Source organism: Mchenga conophoros, linkage group LG13, assembly GCF_057382185.1.
Source record: "Mchenga conophoros isolate Kocher_MC1m ecotype Shallow Benthic linkage group LG13, M_conophoros_male_GT1.1, whole genome shotgun sequence".
In the NCBI taxonomy this organism is placed as follows: domain Eukaryota; kingdom Metazoa; phylum Chordata; class Actinopteri; order Cichliformes; family Cichlidae; genus Mchenga; species Mchenga conophoros.
Window position 1 is genome coordinate 10,152,733 of NC_140538.1, and position 24,454 is coordinate 10,177,186.

Below are 24,454 nucleotides of genomic sequence, written 5' to 3' on the forward strand. Positions count from 1 at the left end.
TTAGTGATTGTGCTTTGTAATAATTCTGATTCCAAGCAAGCTGACAGGCTTCTCATACGAGCTGAATCTGAGGATGGTTTAGCTTTTGTGTGCAGATATAATATTCACCTGTCGTCTGAGCTCTCGTCATGCAGGAGCCTCTCTTTGTTCAGTCCAATCTTTTCCAACTCATGGGTCAGTTTCTCAAGATCATTGGTCATCTGCTGAGTCCGCAGCTTCTCACTCACAAGCTCCTAAACACACAATTACATGCTTTTGAATTCCATATTAGCAACAGACATATTATTAAAAATAACCCAATCAAATTGGTTGCAAGGTTTATTAAAAGGGATATAAAAACAAATTTTTAATCACAAATTCTTAATTCTATCAATATTTGTTTCAATACACAATGAATGGCCTCTACAATATATAAATCAAGAGGTTTGATATGTTTTGAGATGTCTGATAGTCTAACAGCTATTTTTACCTCTCTGAGCGTGACAAGGGTCTTCTTATCGATCGTGGCCTGTTTGACCAGCTCCTTTTTCTCCCTTTCCAGGTCCTTGACTCTCGTACAGGAGTCCCTGAAAAAGATCATCTCCTTGCCCATTGTCCGATTTTCCTTCTCCAGGGTAGTGATGCGCTGGTTGCTATCATCCAGCTTTGAGTCGCGGATCTCAGCCTGCTGCCTCAGTCGCTTGTTCTCCTTTTCCAGGAGCTTTTTGTCTTTCTCTAGCTGGGAGCTTTCCAACTCCAGAGCCTTGTTCTGGAGGAGAAACGAATGTAATGGATTTGGGATTACTCTTTGTCTAAATGCCTTGTTTGGCTGAACTTGGACAAAGATTTTCTCAAAAGGCCAAAAATGTATACGACAAATAATCTGGGTTAATCCAACTCAGCTGGGAATCGCGCTATAATTTCAAAATAAACTAAAAAGAATCAGAGCGGCAGTACAATGCTCCTTAAGCACCAGATCATTTTTCACTTTTTTGATTTATTTAGGAGAATTCAGTCTGCTGAAACTACATTTTTTGAGCCAGTGTGACTGACCCCATTAATCAATGCCAACAAAAGTAACAGACGCCTAAAGCTGTCCCACTAGTTGCCATATATTTGAGCTGGACAAATAACTGCAAGTTCCTCAAAATACCTTTAATTCTTTCATTTTCAGTCCATTTCCACATTTAAGCATTACCTACCTCCTGCTCCAGCTGCTCGAGACGTTTACTGGAGATCTTGAGCTCCTCCAGGTTACGCTGGAGGGACTGATTCTCAGACTCCACCTCTTGCAGCTCTGCCTCCAACTGCTGGATCTTCTTGCTGCTGTTCTCTAAAGCCTTCTGCAGGCGCTGGTTCTCAGTATCTAGGCCCTGGTAGCTCACCTGGGAGAGGAATAGCCAGATTAGGAAATTCAAATCATCTATGAACTAGTTGTGCTTCTCCCTGAAGACAACTATATGTCAGATCCCCTGTAACAGCATTCAGTGATAATAAATTACAAAACTAAAACGGATTCTTCACATTCTTAAATAAACATCATCTTCGTTTGTGCCGAGATGGCCACTAATCTTCATTTGCATATATCTGCTTTATTTCTCAAAGAAATTTATTCCCACAGTTACATCTCACTGCTCTTCAATCACATATGTACCCGCTGTATGACCTGTATTACCTCTAATCTCTCAGTCTTCTTAGACGAGGCTTTGAGCAGCTCCAGACTGCGTTTCAGTTGGCTCTTCTCGCTCTCCAGCTCCCTGTTCTCGGCCTCCAGCTGAGCAGCCTTAGCCCCCGCCGAGCGGAGACTCTCAGCTGAGCGTCGAAGCTCCAGGTTCTCCTGCTCCAGTTGAGTGTTTTCTTTTTCCAAAGCCTCCAGCTGGAAGGCCATGTTTTTCAGGGTGTCCAGCTTCTTCTTGAGGCGGCGGCCTTCTGCCTCAAGCTCACTATTCTCCTTCTCCAAAGAAGCCACCTAAACACACACAGGAAACAAAGATGAGAAGCAAAGCATTTGGCAATACCACCAAATTCTTTTCATCTTACTCCAACAATTGCTTCCAAAAAAAAAAAAAAAAAAAAAAAAAAAAAATCTGAATGTGAGATAAGATAAGAGGATGAAAACTTGCAGACACTGTCACAAAATGCACCTGACCTTTTCACAGGTGATTCCAAGACTGGCAACTTTCTTCTGCAGGCTCTCGTTTTCCCTTTCCAACTTCTGTATCTGAATTTCCAGCTCTTCTGCTCTCTCTCCTTTCTCCTTCATAACTTCAAGCTCTTTGCCTGCAAAAATAGATGTTTAACAACAACTAGAATGTTTATCCATAACATTTTTATAGCACATGAGGAAAGATGAGGGGGGAAAAAAAAAAACAAAAAAACAAAAAAAAACCTACCATTACTAACTTGCTGTAATGAACCATAAAAAATAATAAACATGTCACTTACGCAGCTGTTTCCTTTCAAACTCCATCTTATTTAGTTTGGCAGTTGTCTCACAGATCGACTCGTGGAGAATGCGGTTCTCTTTTTCCACATCCTTGACCCGGGCCTCGGCACCCACCTGGCAGCGCTGACGCAGAGACGACACGGTTTGGCTCAGGTGCTTGTTCTCCTGTTCGAGACCCTTCATCTGGAGAGCACATATCAGTTTTATTGAAGGCTAACAGACAACTTTAAGATAAATTATTTACTTTTGGGTGAATTCTATGCTTAGTGACCATTTTTGCAACAACTAGCTTGGCTGCATGAGCCAGTGCTGGAGAAAGACTTTCATTTAGTTTCTTTTAGTCTAGTTAGATAAACTCATTAAAATTCAATTGACATCAAGAAAGAAAACTAATGATGTGTTAAAAAAAAAAAAAAAAAAAAAACCCCAAAAAAAACAAAAAAAACCCAGAAACTTATTAGGAGTATGCAAAGCTGTTCATGTATTTTGGAACATCACATTAGCCACATCTCATTATGTTCCCAGCCAAGTGCATAGATTTTGCTGCAGTAATCCCAGTGTTCTCTCTGTGTAGCTAATCAAGGCCGGATTTTACAAATCAGACACTTAAACTAATCAAAGGTGTCAGATTTAGGTCTAACGGCTGCAAAGTCCCTGCAGACGGGCAGCGAGCTAGTGCATCTGGGCGACAGAGTGCCAGAAATCTGTTCAGTCAATAAAACATTAGTGGAGTTTCCACTAAACAGTTTTTTGGAGCCAAACGCAAATCAATTACACAAAGGTTGCTTTCAAGAAAACTAGAGACTTCAGTAAATTACACAGCCGTGTAGTAGTCGTGTTGTTTTAATGAAATTTCCAGGAATGAGAGTCAGTAACGGTTTTGTGGAGAGCACAGCGTCTATGTCAGAGCCCCATTTGTATTAATGTGTCTGAGACTGTCCAATAAACTGGAATGTTAATTACATTTTAAAGGCACAAAAATATTACGCAATTGGTTTTCAGAAAAGCTGCTCTCTAAATCAGTCAGTGAAGTATCATTCTTGAAAAGAGGCGCAAGGGGAGAGATTTAAATCAAAGTCAGGGCTAGCTTTCCAAAGCTAATTAGCTTTTTACCAAAAACTTTCCACTCCAGGTTATTATTTTTTAGAAAAATATATTTTTGATATTTTAGGCACATTCACAACTGAGTAGGATGTGACCACTCCAAAATATATTTGGATTACTGACTTCTAAAAATTGTGCATATTATTTTTTACTGATGACGTGTCATTTCCTGTAAGCGTGTGCGTACCTGTCTCTCTGAGTTTTCTCTGAGGGTTTCCAGAGTCTTCTCCAGCAAAGCCTTCTCCTTCATCAGGTCAGTACTGAGAGATTCGGCACTGCGGAGCGACTCTCTGTCTGCTGTCAGTTCGCTCTCCAACGACTCCAACTGCAAACAATAATTAAAGCAAGTTTGCGATTTTTGTTCTTGGGAGTTTTTCTTATTCTGTTACAGAATAAGAAAAAGATGCACAGGAGATGGTCTTGCAGCATCAATTGTGTGGACGACATATAGTCACAAAGATGGCAATGCAGTTATTAATCTGTAACAAATGCTGAATACGTCACCTCATTCTGTCACTAATCTGCAGAGAGACACATAGAAGCAGCTGTTCACACATTAAAAGTAAATATTACTGTGGCTCGACTCTTCCAGCAGCTGCATTCACATTTTAATGTGCTCTGGCTCCTCAAGCCACTCAGAAATCTAACTCTGAATTTTCTCTTTGTGAGAGACGAACACAATTTCAAGCCTTTTATTCAACGGTCACAGAGAGAGGCTTATGTTTCTGAAAATAGCTGAGAGACTTCTCTTAGCAAGGGGCACTGGTGTGTCAAACACTGGAAAAGAAAAGGCAATGCAGGGCTCCCCGGATTTATAGGTTTGCTTTCAACCTCCCATCCACCCCTTTCTATACCCTCTCTCCTCCTTTCTGTCCATTTCCTACTGAGGGAAAAGGTCTAGAGTCAAGTACCAGGATGATATATTTTAGAGGAACTTGGTGCAATATGCTAATTTGATAAAGGACATAAATTTTAGCCTCAAAAAACGATGTAGAGCTGCAAATCTATACTAGAACACACACAGAATACCCACTTTATTTCAGTCATAGAAATGAACAGTGAACAGGACCTACATGTGAAACTATATATCCAGTTTTTATTGGGGAGGACTTGGGGTACAGGCAGGCATTTCTCCTTCGAATAACATAATCGGAAACATAGTTGTCTGCGTAACTTTATTGAGTCATTCGACAAACATCAGATATGTTTAATCCAAACAGAAAACAGGAATTTACTTTCAGCTAGTTCCCAGAGAGAACAATAATAAAATATGACGTCAATTCTTACTTTCTTGCTCAGCTTCTGGTTTTCCTGGTTAGCTTTGACCAGTTTTGTCACAGTGTCCTGACTGGCCGCTGCTCTGAGTTCCTCAACCGTCTTCAGCAGGGTCTGGTTGTCTTTCTCCAGCTTTAGCAGACGGCTTGACGTTAGCTCATTCACCTCCTCCCCCAGAGACTTCTGAGGGGCTGAAAAATATGGATTACAAATAGCAAATGTTAACAACTAAATCCAAAGAATTCTGTTTTGATTTTTGATTAGTTCGTTACCAGGCCTCTGGAGAACTTCAGTACATGTTGAGGAGCTAATTTAGCCATTTAAATCAGCTGTGTTGATTCGAGGACATCTAAAACCTGCAGGGGCACCGGCCCTCGTGGACTGAGATTGCCCACCCCTGCACTATGGTATAACTTTACAGGTCTTAAAGCCTTTAAAGTGCCATTTTAACAAACAAACTCCCACACAAAGTCTTTATCCAGATCCCTGTCTTGTTAAACCTCTTAACCACTCTTATAATCCAAACGCACTGCTGATCTTTCAGGAGCGCTTGAATATTACTTACAGGTCTTAACCAAGTGGAAAGAAAACCCAGTGGAAGCTGACAAATGCACAAGGGCCATAGAGAAGACACCAGGATTAAGAGCCAATGACCACAGTCTGATCTGTCGGGCCATCTGAACCCTTAATCTTGGTGAACTCAGGTGACTGTCAGCAGCATTTTAACTCAACATGCTATTTTTCGACTTTTCAACTCCGTGGCTCTCCTCTAACCTTCTGTTAGCTCTGGTGTCTTTGATAATTGTTCCAGCTCCCATCCAAGGTGCAGGGATTCATCCATGCTCTGTTTCTGGGCCATCTCAAGCACAAGGTTCTCCTCTAACAGCTCCTTCATTCGCTTACGGTCCATGTCCCGCTCCTGGGTCATTGGGGATATAACAAAAGTTTTCATCACTATTTGTACTTTCCAAATAGTACCGATACTGAAACACTGAATTAAAAAACTTATCATCATACCATCTCCAGGTCGTGGATCTTTGATTTGATCTGTAGATTCTCCTTCTCCAGGAGATGTAATTTGTCGGACCGGGTCCTGCTAGCATCTAGCTGCTCCTCCAGCATCGTCTTAGTCTCCAGCAGAATCTGGTTGTCCTCCTTCAGCTCCTACAGAAAAGCCAGCAGGTAATAAAAGGTGAACAAAACTACAACTTGGACATGTGCTCTCTTTAAACAAAAACGTAAGATTTAAATTAATATATTGCATAGACTGGGCTTACACAGTTTTACATATGCATGAATCTTTATATATGTGAATGGCACAAAATATTCATCTAGAAAAGTGTTTTCTGTTAGATTTATAGTTTTTATTCAAGAGAGCACTAACAATAGTTCAATTTCTAATTCAAACATCAATACTTATTTTTTAAAAACTAGCAGTTTGCAGTGAACACAGATATTGCAGTATAGATAATAAGATGGGTCTCATACTGGTTGCATAATATCACAACACTGCCAACATAAACTAGAGTTATTAATATTTGGCTACGAGATCATGTTTGATCTGTATGTGCAGCCCTGTACCTCAACTCTGGCCTTGTAAAACTCGATGTCATGAAGTCTCTCCTTGTATCGGCTCAGCTCGCTCTCCAGCTTGTCTACGCGTATCGCTTTCTCTCGGAGCGAATCCAGCTCGTCACGATAGGCCCGAGCCGACCGAGCATCTGACAGCAGCTGATAGCTCTGAGGGAGTTGGCAAACAAATGTACAGCATGATAATGTGGATTCATGAAACAAAGAGCAACTGACAAAGAATTTCATGGACAAAGATGCAAACAACCAAAACATGCATTAAAGAAAAAAAACAACAACAACACTCAGTGAATCTGGAATCTTGTAAAAATATAAGCTATTAGCAACTTTAGCAAGTTTCTTCTGCTACATAAACAGATCAGGCCAGAATGAACTCGCCCCACAAACACCTCTGGAACCACAAGAATTACCCTCATGCACCTTGTTTACTGCAGTTCACCAGTCAGCCTGTCGCCCACTCCCTATCAAAAGCCATGTGAGGCTGCTGCTTCACTAAAGATAGCTCCAATAGCCTGTAATGAGCTAAGTCACCTGCTGACTGATTAAATCCTGGCAGAGCTGCACAAACAGAGGACTTAGAGGCACAAGGAGCAGGTGGAGGGGACATGTAGTCACATGAATGTTTGTGTGTTTGTGTGCATGTAGGTGCACAAGCATGGATGTCAGTGGAGACGTTACCTCTTGCTGAAGTCTCTTGAGCTCGACCTCCATGTTCTCAAGCTCCTGCCTGGTGTCCAAAAGCTGCTCACTCTTCTCCTCTCTGCAAACAAATGAGAAAGGTTAGCAATGGGAAAAAGGTTAGAAACATTAAGCTTTACACTGAAAAATCCCATGCCAAAGGGTTTTTGTACTTTTTGTTTTTAAGTGTGGATTCCTATGTATATCAGTTCTCGGGATGCACAAGAATATTCCCTTAGGGCTGTTTCGACTTCAAAGCTTTCAGCTACAGTTAATCATTTACAGGTGGAGCACAGAAATGAATATTTGAACAAAATAAATGATCAGAAAAGTAGTTTCAGTAGGTAGACAGAATGTCAAACTTCTTTTATATTGTGGGCCACATGCAGCCTACTTTGATCTTAAGTGGGTTGGATCAGTAAAACTCCCTCTGTGTCAGTGTAAAGAAGTTTAACTACACATTTAATACCTGAAACACCTAAGTTAATACAACACTAAGTTCCAGTTTTTCTACATGATAAAGAAATGCTGCTGTAGTGAATGAAAGAAAGCATGACTTTACACATAAAGTTCTAGAAGCTATTTGCCCATACTGTCGTGTAATTATTAAAACAGGAAGTCTGTTAATTCACAGAAAAGGTTTAACCCCAAAAAATGTTTTTGGTGTCCTATGAAGGGCCATGGGAGAGCTCTTCATCAGTAGGAAGAGTTGTAAAATAATATGAAAATACAGTTAAAAGTCCAAAATTTGTGCCCTGTTTTAATTTTCAACGCTGCCTATCGGACTGCAGCCTTTGCCGGGCTGATCTTGGATTATGTTTGATACCCTTTAGTTTACGTAATTTGAGAAGCTTCAAGAAGTTATAAGTATTCAGCAACAGGCAGCAGGAATGTAAACCGAGTTTCAGCAGTTAGATCTCTTAAAACCACCGTCAGCTACTTGAAGGCCCCGATCTGTTTCACGTGCTAGTTATGCTCAAATTCCAGCTTTGATTGTTTTTGTCTGAGAAGCTTCTTTGCAATCAGCAGTTATGTAGTCTTTAAAAAAAAATAAAAAATACAAATCTTTTGATGCTCTTAAATCTTTGTGTGACATGTGTCATAGTGAGTAATATGAATCAGTTAGGTATTCAGTCCAATGTATGACTGTGCCACATTTTAGGAAATGCCTCCCAGGCATTCTTGTAACGTTGTGTCCATGAGAAAGGGAAGAATAACCCAAAATTAGGTTTTCAGTTGTGCCGTTACTGGGACAGACGCATAAAAATATCCTATCGTGCCTGGTGTGTATGACCTGTAGCTGTCAGGAGCGTCTTTCCTGCGTCTTGCCCTAAATTTGGTGAGTAATAAACAAACCGATTCTGCTTGACAGCACATTTTGAATAACAGCCAAAGGAAAACAGTCACAGACAAATGAAAAACAGAGTTCAAGAGATTGCATGTCAATCTTTCCCTGAGACTAAAACCCCTGGTGCACTTTGGAGCCAAAAAAATAAAAAGAGTGACATAAAAACTGGGATGGAAACTACAGAATTCAATTCATTACTCTTTTTTCGCATCAACAGTTGGGTCGATCTACTATCCAAGACTGTTCTGTAACATTTATTTCAATGACAGTGAAGTAGGGCAGCCTGACATTTGCTGTCTGTGTTGCAAATTCTCCCAGCTCCTTCCACAGAGGGTAGCTTTGAAGGAAAATAACTGCATTCCTGAGATGCTGCTCTCTGTGTGCATGTGTTTGCATGAATCCGCTCCACTGAACATTTGATGGACTATTTGATTACTGCTCTCTGGAGTCTCTGTCCATCTGAATAATAAAAAGCATCCTTTAATTCAGGCATTCTCGTTCACCTTCTTTCTTCCAAGGTTCACGTTATTCTGTTTTCATTTCATCAATTAACTCCCTGCCAAAAATCAAACACCTGTCAACACCACCCACGGAGATAGTTTTGGACTCTCATTGTGAATGCATCGCAGTCTGGTGCTTATTTGACTGGTTTAACACGCCATGCATGCACAGACAAATAGTTGTGTTAGTTGCCATATTCAAGAAGCCAAGAAACAAAGAAACCTTTATTCTTAGTCTAACAAATATCTAAATGTCCTCCATCTGTTAGTCTGGTGTTATTTTCATAGCTTTAATTCTTTGTCATATAAAAAAGAAGTATACTCTTGTCTAAGAACAAACAAAAGCATTCTCAATAAAAATACAGCTTTAAAATGAAAAGTTAGGACACCAAATATGGTTATGTTGAAAGATTTGTTGTGCTTTTCAATCAATCATTTAGATCCCAAAATGTAACAAAATATTACTTTTTACTTTTCAATATTTCTATCTATATGATTCTAGAACAGTCCAAATTTATATATCTAGGTGAAGCTGTAATACCTCTATATTAAAACTAATAAGCTTTTGGGGGCAGATAAGTGGAAATAGCACAAAAAATGAACAAAAACAGACCACTGTGGAAACAGTGAAACATACCCCCAGCTCTGACCTGGTCTCCTTCAGACACAAAAAGCAGACACACACACACTTATATGGAGAGACACTGTCTGTGTATGTGCCTGCATCCATAGACACAACAAACAATCTTCTTCTCCCTTAAAGACGGCACAGAAATCATGTGACCAGACTACATCAGAATGGACAGACGGACCTTTTTGTTCCTTGTCACAGCTCATCACATGGCAATAACCTTTCTATCACAGACACAGCAGCACTATAGCAACACTATAGCAACCAACAAACAAAATAAATCTTGCTCTTGTTGTATTGTGCCCCTTTTTAAGTTAACTGAAGAGATTATAAATGTGGGTCAAGGAAGGAAAGATAAGCGAAACGCCTACAGTGATTGATGGCGACCCATTCCCGCACAAGAACTAAGACAAATTAGTTTAAGATCATTCAAGGTGAGATGTTTTTAATGTGACAAGGAAGTGGCTGATCGGCACCTCAATCTAAGATACAATCAATTGTTGAAGAACCATAATTTAGTCCTTTAGTTAGGCCTCATACAAACATTTCGCTTAAACAAAGGAAACAAAACAACGCATCCTTCGACAAACAGGAATCTACCCTTTTGACTAATCAACAACCTGTTTAAACTGGAGTGAGTCGACAGTTAAAACTGAGAATGAGGCTAATCCATGACGTAGCACATTAGCAAATATTGCCTTATAAGAGACCAAAACCCTTTAGAAGTGATAGCCTACATTATACATTAACAAAATGTGAAGATTATATAATGTGAGCAGAACTCACATCCCAGATCTAAATCCTTAAAATTATTATTTGGTAAAATAAATATATTTAACATTTCAATAAGAACACAGACAGCAGCTCACACTGCATGAACAAGCCTGCAATGTTGGTCATTTGTTATGGAGTTCTATCCATGTAAATTAAGCTTTAGCTGGTAGGTAGTTGGACTTCTCTTTTTCTATAAATTTAAGAAGTGCTCAGGACTTTCTCTGACTCAAAATGGGTCTTTGTGTAATAGATGGCTGTCATTTCTCTTAATTTGATAAAGAAAATGAGGGTACGCTTGACTAAATGAAACCTACATGAACAAAACTACTTGAGTCCTGGTGATTTTCCCCCAAGTTAACCTCTTTGCGGTGAGCTAACATTTTTGTCAACACAGGGCTTGCACTCATTTAAATGCTGTTATGGTGACAGATTCACTTCTTTCCAGCAAATTAGATCCACTCAAGTGTGTAAACAATTTCCTTGACATAGTCTATGTCAGGACTGATAACAGCCTATCACAGGAATCCAATTCATGATTATTTCAGCTGGAACAGAAAACATGAAAATCAACCTCTGTAGAGTAAAACAGTTCCTGCAAAGTTGTTAAACAACACCAACTTCAAGGCACCAGCCAGTCTGTCAGGACAGGTACAAGTTAAGTTCATTCGTGCAGCACTACAGGGAGTGCAGAATTATTAGGCAAGTTGTATTTTTGAGGAATAATTTTATTATTGAACAACAACCATGTTCTCAATGAACCCAAAAAACTCATTAATATCAAAAGCTGAATGTTTTTGGAAGTAGTTTTTAGTTTGTTTTTAGTTTTAGCTATTTTAGGGGGATATCTGTGTGTAGGGTTAGGGTTACAAGGTGAACAAGGAGGCCCTGTCATTAGTTTTTCTTCTTTTATACCCTTTCTTGCCAGCCACGCTGTGGAGTACTTGGACCCGTGTGATGGAGCATTGTCCTGCATGAACAACATGTTTTTCTTGAAGGATGCAGACTTCTTCCTGTACCACTGCTTGAAGAAGGTGTCTTCCAGAAACTGGCAGTAGGACTAGGAGTTGAGCTTGACTCCATCCTCAACCCGAAAAGGCCCCACAAGCTCATCTTTGATGATACCAGCCCAAACCAGTACTCCACCTCCACCTTGCTGGCGTCTTAGTCGGACTGGAGCTCTCTGCCCTTTACCAATCCAGCCACGGGCCCATCCATCTGGCCCATCAAGACTCACTCTCATTTCATCAGTCCATAAAACCTTAGAAAAACCAGTCTTGAGATATTTCTTGGCCCAGTCTTGACGTTTCAGCTTGTGTGTCTTGTTCAGTAGGCTTTCGAGCCTATACAGCTTGGAGTAAGACAACGTGCATGAAGAGGATGATGTGGACAAAATACTCACTTGCCTAATAATTCTGCACTCCCTGTAAAATACTTCCACTTGAAGTGAAAAGTTTTCTATTCTAACTGATCCATGTCAGCCATTAAGCCTTTGTCTGCTGGAAAATTACAGCACTTTAAAAAAGGAAACTCTATTATTCATAAACCACATTTAAAAGGCCTCTAAGGTTTCTGAGAATGACTTCACTTTTTCTTCTTTTGTGTGTGGCTCATAACAACAACGAAAGCTCGTGCAACTAATAAGTGGGCCAAGTGGAAATGGACTCTTTGGATAAATATCCAGTTAGACTGTATCCTTTTCTCACAATGAAGGTGATTGCTGATCACGAAGAATCTGATGAAGTTCAAATACTGATCCTGATGACCGTGCAAGATTTTATCTGCCCAGTTCAGATCACATTTGTGACACTTGCAACAGTAGGAAACAAAATTGGCACCCACAGAGATCCATTTACAGTTCTAGCTTCTTTTTTCTGTTCCCTGTGCTTAATTTAGATAATTATTGAAAAAGCTGATATGGTGGTTGCACTCACAGTTCCTGCCGAAGGCGTCTTATCTTGGCCTTGGCATCAGCCAACTCCACAGAGAGGTGCTGTCGGCTCTCAGTCCTCCTCATACTGGGAGAGTCACCGGGAGACTGGGTTGAATAGGGAGCCAGTGGAGAGAGCTGCACACAGTCTCTCTCCTGGGTAAGCTCGACTATAGTCTGGATGGGAGCAGAAAATAGAAGGTGAGGTGTTGTGTAAGTGCTAAGAGGGAAAAACAAAGAGGAGATTCACTGATTCAACGGAAGGACTCCCACCACCCAAAAACTAGAACAGAATAAAAAGTGCACACAGTCCCACATACAGCCCATTTTGATCTACTGCCCCCGACAGGAAATGGGATTTTAATTGAAAGTGGCTGGACTACAGTGATAATCTGGAGGCTATTAGAACCCCCTGACACACACACACACACACACACACACGCTGTATCTGTCATTGGGATCTGCACCCCATGGGTTGGAAACTCAATGACGCACGAAGTCAAAGTCAAACATACACACACACACACACACACACACACACACACACACGCATCCATGCGACAGTTAACAGTTTCAACCCTTCCTTCCTGAGGTTTCTCTTGTGTGGTAACATGAAAAAAGGAAAAATTTCCACATAACCCTGTTCGAAAGTGACCTAAAGATTTTCATCAGCAAATCTCCCCCAACAACAGAGAGAATTTCAATTCATTAAATTTTCTACACTTCTTTGTTCTTTGGTCTGCATTGTTTATGTACTTTGTCATTTTACTAATAAGCCTAAATAAGTGTATATTCACACACATATACAGTATGTCATTACCTCAAGCTGTGTGTCCCTTTCATCCACCAGGCGCTTGAGGTGGAAAGCCAGGTTTCTGGAGAGGCTGTCCAGATCCTCTGGAGGTATTTCACCACTTTCCAACCACTGCAGGTCCACTACATTTTCTTGGTTATGAGTCACCTAAAATTACCATCATATTGTCAATAAAGCTTTAGCAAATAGTGAATGTAACAGTGAACACCAGCTGAAAGGTTTAGCAAGGCTTATAACATTTTCTCTTTTGTGTTTGCTGTGGAGGAGAAATACCTCTTGGATACGTGATGCTATGGCAGCTTTGGTGTCAAAGTCCAGAGTCTGGATACGCTCAATGTACTCTTCCTTCTTCTCACACTGTAAACAGAGAGAGGAGGATGCAGGGGCAAAAGTTAAATCTCTAAATCTTCAATGAGAGAAGAAGAGCACGATATTTGAGATGTGACATAGTTGATACTGTAAGTTTAATTGGGGGTCCAGAGGAGGTTAGCAGGCCAACAATGTAAACATGAGCTGAGTGTATTCTTATACATCAGAAAGATGATAAGAGCAAAAACAGCTGAGACAGGCTCTTGAACTGAATAAGAAGATGCAAGAAGATGGAAAAATGTATTTTTTTATTTTTAATGAATAATTCTGATTAGTAGCTAGGCATCTGTGCGTTTTAATGCAGCCTTGTGGTAGGCACATTATCAAGTCAGAGTTAAGTGCATGAACACAGGTGCAGCTTCATTTGAATAAAACAATGGAGTTTGTGAAAGGTCAGTGGTTTTATCTGACGTGCAGTGAGTAAGAGCTGAATGCAGGCTTTGTCATAAGACAGGAAAAAGGTCTGCATTGTCATTCATTACACAGCGTTAGTTGTATCAGAGTTAAAGCTGGCAGTAAATCAAGGAAGACTGGACTAAACAGACTTAAACAGACTCTTCCAAATGTGTTTTTTGGATTGAGAATTAAATTGCAAAAGTATGACCACTAAAAATGACACAAATAACAATGATATCTATTTGACCTCCTCATAAAATATCATCTTGAGTTGATAGTCGTCTTTTATGAATCTTCTTAGTCCATACTTTCACAGCAGCATGAAACCTGTATCAAATGCACTTATGTGGAGTGTTTAGGTCGACTACACTGAGCTCTTACCTGGACAGCACAGCCTAGTAGCAACAGCAACAGTTTCTTCATCTCTTCCAGACCTTGTGCTGAAGGAAGACATAGGACACAGCAGGGGAATAACTTTAAATATGTCTGCATAAAAACCCAAACAAAATTCCTGTGGAAATCAAAGATCATTTGTTATGTGTGTCTTGTTACTCCCTTTATTTGTCTGGCTTTGTGTTCAGTTTTTGTGGTTTATTAAGGAGTAAAAACACAGAGGTTAGTTAATTAGTGCTACTGCTTGGTGTTTTGTTGATAGCAGTGGAAGTATTTTCCGCAGCCTCTTCATCACAACAAGCTCAGATCGATTGCATGATGTAGGTCAGTAACTAACTCATAAATTAAGCTTTACAAACTGATTTTTTTTTCAATTAGTAATAAATTTATCTTAAGGTTGTGTGTCCTTTGGAAACAGGGCTTCACACGACCAAATTCCCTGTAAAAATCAAGATGTAGTAGGTTCAGATTAAAACATCAGCTTCATCTTATTTTAAGACAGGAATAAAATCATTCCCACATTTACTTCCAATAAGCCTAAATTCTTGGGTTGTTCCCATTTCCCCTTATAAAACCTTTCCTCAGATACAGTGACACGATGTTTTCCACAGCGCAGTAGGCTGGCAGGGTGAACACCCAGTACTTCCACATGTCAGGACATATTGTCAGAAACTGCTGAAACCGACAAACAGCTGCTTGCCTGCTCAACAGGCCTGAGCTCATCTGTGTGATTTGGGACTGAACAACAGCAAACCAGGTGGTGCATGTTTATGTGTGTGTGTGTGTGTGTGTGTGTGTGTGTGTGTGTGTGTGTGTGTGTGTGTGTGTGTGTGTGTCACACACTAACTAAGTGGTATAGTTAATGCTAGTTAAGGGCATCTGTGTCTCTCTGTACTAAGACTGTGTTCCCCCAGTTGATAACCAGAGTGTGTGTGATAAGCCAGCTCATCCCGCGGCCCAGGGGGGCTAGCAAGGGCTAAAAATGTCCCGCTAAAACGATCATAAATCCAGATTAGTGACAGCATGTTCTCGATGTAGGGTGGTCTGCTTTATGGGCCAATCATCACAGCTAAACAGCAGGCATACACAAGGACAATTTTCATTGACAACTTTAATCTTCGTGGGACTTTCCAAACGACAAAAAAAGAGAGATAATGAGATGAATGAGTGATGAAAGTACTTTTCATGAAGGACTGAAAAGTACATGTTTGGAGTGGGTTGAGGTGGTTAAAAAAAGCTGTGGAAAGCAACAACTTAAGGGCATTTCACATACAGTGTGGATACAAACGGCACCTCTGAAATCCATACATTCACACAACCCGTAGAAATGCAGACTGGCAGGAAGCGAGCGCATACCATACACATAAAACCATAAGTGGCCGCAAAAAATGACATGGTACAGACAGAGAACAGAGAACAGTGGTCAGCGTTTGCTTGGCCTAGCAGTCAGCACAGCACATGCTGCTTTCTATGTGAAAGAGCTTTTTAAAGCAACAGACACTGTTGTCGCTCCAGGATGGCAAAACAGAGACTCCCATTGCAAGTGTCTATTCAGCTATTTTACAGGTTTCTCTATACAAATCAATTATGCTTCATTCATCAGTCTTGAATCAGAGGCACAAAAGTCAATATTATTACAGAGTAGCCCTGAAGCTTTTGAGAAATTACCAGACATGTCAGAATGCAAATGAGTCAGATCAGATATTAAACTTAATCTCACAGCCTCCGTCTGTGTGACAGCCCCCGCCTCTCTGCCGGCTTGCACGTTGTGAAATATCACAGGTAATAATCCGGTGTGTTCACTGCATCCTGCCTCTAGGATGCTCTCTCTCGGCATCCTTCCCTAAAGCAAGTGGAATTTTGCCAACACCGAAAATCTATCTTGTGTGCCAACTGCTTGACAATGTCAGGACCCAACTGTGCCAACATTTGCAGCATTCATATGTGAGAAAATAACTTTCAGTTATGTTAAATATATAGTGAAGCAGGTCTCTTTTTCCCCCCTCTCTTTTTTGAGCATTCCAGCTAGTAGACCTGGAGCTTTGCAGCAGCCTTTTTTCTTCTTTAGGCACTTATTATAGAGATGCTTCAATCATAATATGGAAATTCTCTTGTAATAGAATTTGTGCTGAAGCGCAACCAAGGAAATGAGTGGCAGGTTGTTGACAACTCAGAGGGAAACTTTCTAACCTTCTGGTATAGAAATCAGTCATAACAAGGTCAGGTGTTTTTCCACAAATCCACTGTGCGTGTGACCCAGACATGGCATGATGTCATGAAACATTTTAGAAAAAAAAAAAATCAACTGAACATTTATGTCACTGCATTTTAAGTATATATTATCATTAATTAATAGTAAATACTCTTAACTCTTAATAACTGTCTCTAGAAAATAACCAGTGCTGTTTTAAGAATGAATACTGAAGTGTGCTTAGTCAGTCACTCATTATGAAGCACACAAAAAAGTGAATTTGGGCCTAGGAGCGTGACAGATAAAACTAATTCTCAGAGCCACTGGGCTTAACAATAGTCTATTAGAGCCACAGGAACCTATTCTAGTCAGGGAAGGGATTTAGCTCAGCAAATCGACTGAAGCAACCAAGGAAAGATAAGGGGCCTCATAGGATAAATAATTTATACCATCAGAGAGAGCAACCGAGAGACAGAGAGAACAAGAGCGAGAAGCGGTAAAGAGGGAAAGATGAAAGGAAGAGACACAAAAGGAGGAAAGCACCACAGCGCACAAGCAACACAAACACAAGGGAAGAATATAGAAACACAGAAACCAAAAGAGACAGAGAGCAGGAGGAAGGCGAAAAGGCAAGGTTGAAAATAAAGAAAGAAATCTCCCTCCAGCAGCAAAGAGGTCGCCTTCAATCTCTGCTGGCTTTTTGTCCTCCATCACTCTCCTCCTCTCTTATCCAATCACTTCATCCACCCATTTATTCTTTGCAACACACATCCACCCATCCTTCCTTCCTACCATCCTCTAACATTGTTATAGAGGATCTGCACCTTCTGAGACTGAGCACACTCATCTAGGCTTCCTTTTTCACCACCTTTCCCTCCTCCCTCTTTTATCCTTTAGGCAGGAAACAAAAGGTCAGAAGGACAGTTACCAACCCTTCTTCCTGCAATGCCACAGCAGTGTGTGGGAGGATGTGAGTCAATTATGAGGAAAAACAGAATTGTGTACTTCCATGCAAGCTCTGTCAGGACCCAATGGCATGCATGTCAGTAATAATACTGGTACATGCAATATGATATTGCTTTGACAAGGTGCCAGAGTCTATTCAACCCATCTCACTGGAGCAGAGGACAGGGCAGAGTTGACTAAACCTTACTTAGAGATCATTTTAGAGCAATTGTGCTTTACCCAGCATTTCCTGCACATAGATTTTATTCAGGCAGCTACCCATTTATATTAATAGCCACCAATCCCCCAGCTCTCAGAGCTAACCCAACACTGGTTTCCTCTCCATCTACTCTGCTTATTATAGACGCACAACTGACCACAACATAGTAAAAATAGGCAGAACTTTTTTCCTCAGTTTCAGAGATTTTCATATCGGATTTTCTTGCTTAAATATATTAATTCATAAAATAAATATTTACACTATATAAGGTATTTTTGCACATGGTGAAGCAAAGTCCTATTTCAAATCTTATGCAAAGACAGTAAATTCACACAAATACACAGTGGGTGACACACAAACAGAGGTAAACGTGCATCTCCACAAAACGAAAATATTTCAGCCTCAGGAACACAAATAGTCTGAGTGCTCCTATACAGTGAGGACAGCCAAAGCACTGTGATCGATACTGATTTAGACTTCGAGGAAATCCACTTCTGAACTGATGTCACCGGAAACTATTTTTATGCCTACACTTTTATGCCCCTCGTAGTTTACGTATGAGTTTTCAGCATAGAGTTAAAGAGGGCTTCAGATTATGGCGTTCTTCAATATAAGGGAGCATACTGTAGGTTTTAGAAATGCTCCAAAAACACTCCACTAATTTACCTTTAAATTTTGTCTGATGATGACTCAATCAGCTTTGTTTTTGGCTGGTGTCAGTGAATAGCATTTTCCATTAGGAGTGATGAAAAGAGGATTATAACTATAAAAGGCCACTCAATTTGCCCAAGGAAAGCAGCTATAGATTAGCTAAGATATTAGTGATGATAATTCACAGACTTTAAAACAGACTAAACAAAGGAGCTACTCTGTTTTTCTGACATGTGCACATAACCATACTGACCAGACACTACTTGCATGCACAAGGGAGTGTTTGTCTGTGCATATAACCCTGCATGTTTATGCAAGGGGAACTAGGGTTAAACCAGAGCCTTGAGGGGGGTACTACAGTGCATTCCCACTGTTCACTGTTGTGAAGACACCCCTCCCCCATCCACCAAACACACATGCATGCACTCACACACATGGAGAGCTGTCCCCTGCCCCCCCTAATGGGAGCATAATAAAAGCCACATGGCCAATGACTTTCAGCTGGCAGTCACTGAGCCAGCAGCCAAGCTCCACAGCTAGCACTGGTCTGACTGGCTGCTGCCTTGCTGAGTGATTATCTGATGAGCTACAAGGTAAAAAGCACTAGATGAGTGAAGTCTTCCTGCTTGGTCTGGCCCACTTACATGGAGCTTCACTCCACTCGTGCAATGGGTCGACCTCGGTATCCTCTTAATATTTCCTTCAGGACTTCTAAAGGCTGCTGCGTGAGGCTGTGAAAGACTGCCAAGGTGCTGTGAAAATGGCAGTGATGTATTCAAACAAACAGACAGGGGCTGACAAGGATTAATAAACACCAAATAAAAGCAATTATGAAATCTGGTGCCAGTGATCCATACACAAAAGTATTCACTACTTGCAGCCTCTTATTGTTCATTTATTTACCTTTCATGCTAGTAGGGGCATATGAGAATTAAAAAGGGTAATTGTGACCACTAAAGAGTGCTGAAAACCCAAAAATAACAAACTGCTGTGATGAACGTATGATAAGGCAGCTGGGGGAGGATGGGTATTTAAAAAGGTACAGATCTTTCAGCAACATCTGTGACCTGAGCCTGGAAACAATACACTGAAGAGCTCATGATTAAAGTTGCAGACATCTACACAAAAGCTCTGAACCTTTGTGTGGATACTGTTTTCCCAAAGTAGAGCAACCAATCCAATGATCTTTTGTGTGTCTACTGATCTACACTGGCTGAACCCCCTCCAAATTATATATTTTAATACAGATGTATTTCTGCAACCACTACGGCATACTCTTAAATGATGACCTGCTGTTAGTTATCTTCTCCTCAGTGGCTTACTTAAGTTCATGCTGGAGTATCAAGTTGGCACTTAGGGCTGGACAAGTCAAGCTACATAAAATATTATCATGGTGTTCGAACACTTGACTCTGCACGATTGTTGCTTTTAAGGCGACTAAGACGTATTAAGTTGCATAGCTGGGAGCACCAGGTCAAAGCCTTGATGCCAAGGGGTTAAATGAATTTAACACTTTGGGTAATAGAACTCTACAGATGTGGCCGTGGGTGACTTGCTTGTGGTGGAAAATGTGTGTACAAGTTTTCACAACGCTTTCTGAGAATAGAGCTGCAGAAAGATTGTGAAACCTATAATTGGTCCACTTCACATCGCTGCAAAAATATGATCAACATTTTTCATTTTCTGCTGTTAAGTTTCGATTCAGCGTGGGTTATGAATGACATTTAACAGCTCGTTATTGTGCAGAAAAAGAAAATAAAGGCACCAAAGAGAAAGCACACATGAAACATCAAAGCACTGGATAATTTTAACAGGATTAAATTTGCATTCTGATGAAGTTTGGGGAGCTCTGCAATGTTGAATGTCCTCTTAGTGAACTGCCTGCAATGCACTTACTACCAGTGCCACTCAGCTAGAGTCAAGTTAAAACCGGCACAGGACGGGTCAGACCGTCAGTCTGTATAATGAAGACGTACTGTTTAGTACGCTGGCACTTACCAGAGAGGGGGTTCCGGCCCAGTATCAGCACATTTGGTAAAGGCATCATCACCAGCTGTTGGAGACACTCCTGTCACACAAAGAAAGAAAAAAAAATGTTCAGCAAGGGAGCGCAATGTCAAATATTTATTTTTAAAAAAATAATTATGGAAAAGAAATCGAAGCAACTAAATCTAAACCAAGCCCAAATGTTACTTTAATTTGCCAGAGTTCTTGATTATTGGACTCTAAATAGCTTTAGTAGCGCTACATACGTCTATCAGAGGATACTACCATCCAAGATTATCTTTTTTTTTAGCATTGATTGTTTATCAATACATGGCTACATAGCAATAATTGAAATATTACAAGTATGATGCTCAGAGATTTGACAGTGTGGAAGTAGGAAGGTGAGATCCTTCCAAAGAAAGACAATTCTTAAATTTTTAAGAGTTACACACTGGGTGAGGCCAGATAAATCAATAGTATCTGGCTAACCATGAGATTTCGTGCATTGGTAGTGACTGCATATGTGAGATGATGCAAGTGGCAGTGGTGTGCATGTGGGTTAAATAGCTGGTGTGGTTTATGCCGCAGGGCCCTCTACATTCACATTTCAATCATCATAACCAAAATGAAACCAAACCAACAAATTACACTCAGGTAGACAAATGCACCAATGTGTACATCTGCACATACTGACAATGTTGGTGTTGATGCTTTCATTTTAGTCAAATTAAAGGTGCGGCAATGGTACAAAAACAGCTAGAAACAAATGACTTCAAATCATCATAAAAATAAGATGTCTAATGCCATTTAAAAGGCTATATAAATTTCCTTTTAGAGGTCCACAACCATAAATAGATCATTTTTCACCCAAACTTTACATTGCTGCTCTCTCTCTGTATGCAACTCTATTCTAGACACAGTGTCTTTCAGACCACCTTTCAGAAAAGTTCTGTTTGCCTTGCATGGTTGGAACAAACAATAAGACAAAAGACTACTGTTGGCTAACCGTAAACCTCATGAGAACACGAGTAGCCATCAGCCAGTGGAGCCAGAACCAGAATCAGGCAAACAACGAGAACCTGCAACAGAAGACACTGTTTGGATGCCCTTACCATTTTCTCAAAGACCCGCACTGCAGCAAAAAAAGGCAACATGGAAACAAACCAACTCCCTCCCAGTCCTTGTTTACTGGTTTAAAATTGGTCTTAAAGTTTCCCCAGTTTCTGCCCCTTGCTGTTAAAATGTTGACATAACTTTGGCCTCTGGGCATATAATTATACCCACATTAGCCATGTAACAAAACAGCACAGAGTATTTTCCTGGTAGTGGTGTGGAAATCTTACTATAATACATGAAATCTGTCTTTTTCTACCAGCTCCTCCTGGACCAGTGGCTGAGCAACAAATCTGGCACGTGAGAACTTTAGTATTTCTGCACCTAAAACGCCTGATGAAAGCACCCTATTATTTTAAATTAATGACATCATCATTTATATCCACAAATGACATATGATGTGATGACGCCATCATGGTGCCAATCAACCACCAAGCAGCAGACTAAAATTACCTATTTTCATCATATAAACAGCATCTACCAGCCCTATTTTTTGTGATCAAGTATATCAGTTTGGACGAAGCATGAAGAGGTAAAAATAATAGTATAGCCTGGGCTTGTAGTAGTAAGGAGTCATCAATGTCTGGCATTTAACCAAGACTTGAAGGTGCAGCCTGAGCTACTGTAAAAGAATAAAAATGTTGGTCTGTAGGGTGCTTGTTCTCTGCCGGAGGTCATTAGGCAAATGTATTACCCGGCGATACAGACAAACAAAACAAAAAGCTGGACCCCAACAAGGTGTTTCAGACACCTAATAACAACTAGTATTTTCTGAAGTAGACAATTCCTTTTGACATGGGCTTTGTAACTTCTGCAGATATTACACATGCACAAAAAGGAAAAAACACAATAAATGAAAGTGGACAAGATAGGCAAAAGGTAAAATATGGCCTCCTTAAAAAAGGGAAAGAAAGGAAAGAAAAGAAAAACAGCAAACTGCCATAAAGCAACATCTGTAAAATTCAGAAAGTTCCAGCTAACCATCTGGTAGAAACTGTACACAGCTAACTGCCACAGTGTTCATGGTCTAAACTTTTAGAGCAGTATAAACCAACCCTAAACCACATGTCTGATTGCAAAGGAAGAGATGGGTTCTTTAAATAGAATATACATAAAGGTCAGCTAACTTGAATATTTCATACTTACCTGATGGCAGAGAACAACTTGAACTCATCTGACCTGACAGTCGACTATTCTGTGCAGTGCACTGCTGCAGTCATGACAACGAGGCTTATATTAGTAAAGGGTTTTGCAGAAGTTCTGCGTGTGCAGTAATTAACTGCTCTATACATACTCTGTGACCTCACCGTAGAAGGAGAAAAAAAAAGAAAAAAAAAAAAAACTGACATCACTTGGTGGTGGCTGGCTAAAAATTGAACCACATCTGTTGCTGCTTTGAAACATTTCCAAAATAATCAACCAGCTACATTCAGCTGATGAATTCAAAACTGTATCCCTGTATAACTTAGGGAACTACACAATAGGATATAATAGGAACTAAAAAACTACAACTTTTGGCCAATTTCACGTTTTCATTAATAGGCTCTCTTTACTGAGATATATGAAAATATGCATATATTTATGTACACACAAGAAATTTCTAGATTTGCTTCAAAATCTCAGTGCAGCTTTTCCCATCTCCATATAACTGTTTGTACACATGGCTGCAGTTTGAGAAACATGTATGGGCCAGTATATTTTTCATGTCAAAGGAAATTTAAGGAATTTAAGGAAATGTAAGTTGCAAACACAATTTCAGCACTATTATCCTTATCAGAGTCCTGCAGCAGAAGCAGCAGCTCTGACAACGTTTGTCAGCTGTTTGGATTGATGAAGAGAGAGAGAACCGCCGGTTCACACAGGAAGGTATACAGAGGATGGGGTGACAGATGTTCAGTGCATTTCTCACATCTGGTTTTAAACAGATAGCCGCATAGTCTGAAAGACTGACAAATAACGAGCTATAACAAAAAGCTAGGGCTGTGCAAATAATTATATTTAATTATGATTTTCCATTGTTTGCTAAGGGTGCAATAATTCATAATTAAGATACAAATGACAATAATATATCAGTTTTGTCTTCATGTAGTGTCGTACCCATGTGGATACCTGTGTTTAAGGATTGGTCAGATAATGAGTGGACTGGAAATATATCAGAGTAAACACGTTTATTGCCAAAATTGTTATTTTGCCCTCCCATCCCCTCTAAAGAAAAACTGAAGTAAAATGTTAAATGGTAGCTTTGGAAAATTGTTACAACCTTAACGACGAACATGAACAAAAACTTTTTCCCCCCTCCACTGTGAAGTTTATTTTGAGCCAAGAAAGGAAGCCTTTAATTAGAGGACACAAACCTGCAGAAAAATCATTAATACTTCAACTGAGTTAATGGATGATGTTCCTTAAGTCGAATATATGACCAAAATAATTGTGATTTTGATTTTTGGCTGTCATCAAATAGCACTACAACATGGTTCACATGGTCTTAGTTTGTTGTTGTCTTTTTTTAGACTGTAATATTTTAGTTGAAGAACGTTAGACTCACCAAATTTCCTTTAATAATTTGATAACAGAAATGATGCACAGAGACGCTTCACTAAAATGGGGTAAAGGTGAGAGTAGGGGGGGGGGTCGCAGTAACAGGCAGTAATGGTTATTAGGTCCGAAGCGTGGTTGCCATGGTTTCATCCCAGTGGTGATAACAGCAGTGACCCTAGCTGCTATGTCTCTCTTCCTCTGTCTACACTGGTGTCTGAGCATGCACGGAGGAACGAAAGGAGTCATCATACATTTCCAAAGCAATTTCCAGAAAAGCTTACATATAATTTGCATTTCTGAAATTATAACTTCAAGTGCTTTTTGTAAAGAGCAATAAATGTTATAGCATTTTACAAGTAAATACTTAGCAATAAACAAATGTGGTAATGGCAAATACAACACTGATAACAATGACAAAATGGAGCGATAACAGTGACCAATGTCTGGCTGTTCCAGGCCGAAGCGACCAAACGGCCATAACGTCTGAAGGCTGAGACAGATTGACTCAACAAGCGTCAGACAGAATAATCAGCGTATCTCAGACGCCCACAGTTGGCATCTCACAGAGAGGCATTTGGTGTGCCTG

The 24,454-nt window shown here is 40.2% G+C and overlaps 1 protein-coding gene across 4 annotated transcripts in view; it reads right to left on the reverse strand.

The window, feature by feature from the left end:
* Positions 1–24,454, reverse strand: part of ccdc88ab (coiled-coil and HOOK domain protein 88ab) — a 63,830-nt gene that overhangs the window by 15,367 nt on the left and 24,009 nt on the right. For all 4 annotated transcript variants that reach the window (XM_085296341.1, XM_085296342.1, XM_085296340.1 and 1 more), the window contains exons 4-20: positions 20,230–20,299; positions 14,213–14,271; positions 13,340–13,423; positions 13,073–13,213; positions 12,257–12,429; positions 7,073–7,154; positions 6,386–6,544; positions 5,822–5,968; positions 5,579–5,723; positions 4,817–4,995; positions 3,717–3,854; positions 2,425–2,608; positions 2,129–2,259; positions 1,655–1,948; positions 1,182–1,364; positions 470–748; positions 109–233 (exon numbers count right to left, since the gene is read on the reverse strand). In XM_085296341.1, coding sequence (XP_085152467.1) covers positions 109–233; positions 470–748; positions 1,182–1,364; positions 1,655–1,948; positions 2,129–2,259; positions 2,425–2,608; positions 3,717–3,854; positions 4,817–4,995; positions 5,579–5,723; positions 5,822–5,968; positions 6,386–6,544; positions 7,073–7,154; positions 12,257–12,429; positions 13,073–13,213; positions 13,340–13,423; positions 14,213–14,271; positions 20,230–20,299 — 2,573 coding nt within the window. The remainder of the gene's footprint in view (positions 1–108; positions 234–469; positions 749–1,181; positions 1,365–1,654; positions 1,949–2,128; positions 2,260–2,424; positions 2,609–3,716; positions 3,855–4,816; positions 4,996–5,578; positions 5,724–5,821; positions 5,969–6,385; positions 6,545–7,072; positions 7,155–12,256; positions 12,430–13,072; positions 13,214–13,339; positions 13,424–14,212; positions 14,272–20,229; positions 20,300–24,454) is intronic.